General features: G+C 27.5%; 1 protein-coding gene across 1 annotated transcript; it reads left to right on the top strand.

Annotated features, from left to right (window-relative positions):
• The first annotated feature begins 511 nt into the window (after positions 1 to 511).
• Positions 512 to 872, top strand: Tsp_14864 (conserved hypothetical protein). The gene is made up of 2 exons (XM_003369813.1): positions 512 to 644; positions 712 to 872. Exons 1-2 carry the CDS (start codon positions 512 to 514, stop codon positions 870 to 872), a joined length of 294 nt encoding a protein of 97 aa, XP_003369861.1.
• Positions 873 to 1692: the final 820 nt, after the last annotated feature.

Genomic DNA, 1692 nt, shown 5'->3' with positions numbered 1-1692 from the left:
AAAAACACAGTTTCTCTCCAATTGATTTAGGGAAATTTATATATTTTTTGGCAATACCCTTTGAAATTTATTTATTAAAGAACTCTGAAAAGGATTTCGTCTGCACAAAAATGCCCGTTACATTTTTGAATATGAATGATTTTTAATCTAGAAAAGATTAATTTATGTGATATTTTACTTTAAATTTGATGGTGAAAACATGAAGTTAATATTGAAATGATAATGGAAATAATTTATAAATCCATATATATAGATAGGATGGTGTAGGGATATTTACAACTTTTTTATAGCTGCCTCTCGAGAAAGCGACAAAAATCTATGTATTTACACACGGGGATTTCATTGATTTCACACAATCGTAAGAACACATATAAAAAGTGATAATTCACAGCTATGTTAAAAAATGTGCATTTTTCACAGGATATGAGAGCGCCAATCATATCCCGTTTTGCTGAGCAAAAAGACACAGCTGAATAAGGGAAAATGCTTGAATTAGCGAACAAAATTAAACATGGTTAATCGTCGTTTATCATTGAAATTACCAAAAGAAAAAGAAGATCAGCTGTTAATACAAAAGTATATGTGGCATATTTATATTTACAAATTAAGACTTACAGATGCGTTAAAAGAATTGCCATTTCCAGGTAAAGGATATTTTGAATTGTTATTTTTTCAAAATTGATGCCTATTTTACACTATAATAATATTTAGACAATCAAGATTTGATTACTGTTGAAAATGTAATGGATTTTTATAAGATTGCAAAGCAGATTAAAAAAGATAACTTGAAAAGCAGTGCTGAATTTATCAGTAAGTTTAATAAAGCAATGCGCTCATTAGCTCTACCTTCTGTACAATATTTGTATGAATAAATTTCTGTTTATTTTATATTTGCATTTTTGTTCTGAAATCATAAGTGTTGAAATATTTAGACTACATTAGTGTTATTAAATTTGTCATAGTTTGAAAATGAAAAATTAAATAAGTTGTAAAAAAAAGAGGATTTCCCATTTTGTTACAGTTGAAAATGGAATCATGTCAATTTGAAAAGGTACTTTTGAATTTAAAAGTAAAATTTATTACCTTATTTCAATTATAAAATGAAATTAATCAGTTGTGCATTCATTTTTGAATGGCGAAACATTTTGTACTGTTTTCAAAATTATATTCTGTGATGATAAAGCCGTTTATTCTCAAAAATTGATCTCTGTTTGATAATATTAATATCAGTCATTATGAAAGTTTTGAATCGCAATTTTTAGTTTCAGTAAAATGATAAAATTATTCATCACCTGATCAGTAATTTACTGTTTAATGAAATTTATTACGTTCTCATTCAACAGCAGCCAAAATTGCATTTGTTATGGGAAATGTTTGGTGGATGAAAGTCACCGCAAGTCGCAGCAAATTAAATAAATTTAAATTTAATAGTGCTGAATTGCATTCCAAGAATTGGAGCGAGGTTATTATTAAAGTGATTTAAGATATCCATGCCCAGTTACGAAAACTGAAATCTTTACTTCTGAAAAGTTTAAAAAACAGCTTCGAATTTCTGAATTATTTAAACTTCATCATCTGAGCAATATGAGAACAACCTTGTTGAAATGCTGTTGAAGAGTAATGTAAATAAGATTTAGTAAAAAATGATATATCGTCTCTCGACTGCTTACTGCTAAGACATCCATCAATTGT

Source organism: Trichinella spiralis, assembly GCF_000181795.1.
Source record: "Trichinella spiralis strain ISS 195 chromosome Unknown Scfld1466, whole genome shotgun sequence".
NCBI lineage: Eukaryota > Metazoa > Nematoda > Enoplea > Trichinellida > Trichinellidae > Trichinella > Trichinella spiralis.
This window is presented reverse-complemented; position numbering and strand designations above follow the sequence as displayed.

What these genes read in the sequence shown, in the direction of transcription:
- Tsp_14864 (XM_003369813.1), top strand. Translation starts at nt 512, where the DNA reads ATGGTTAATCGTCGTTTATCATTGAAATTACCAAAAGAAAAAGAAGAT. An exon ending in AAAAGAATTGCCATTTCCAG is followed by an intron (nt 645 to 711) that starts GTAAAGGATATT and finishes AATAATATTTAG; the next exon opens with ACAATCAAGATTTGATTACT.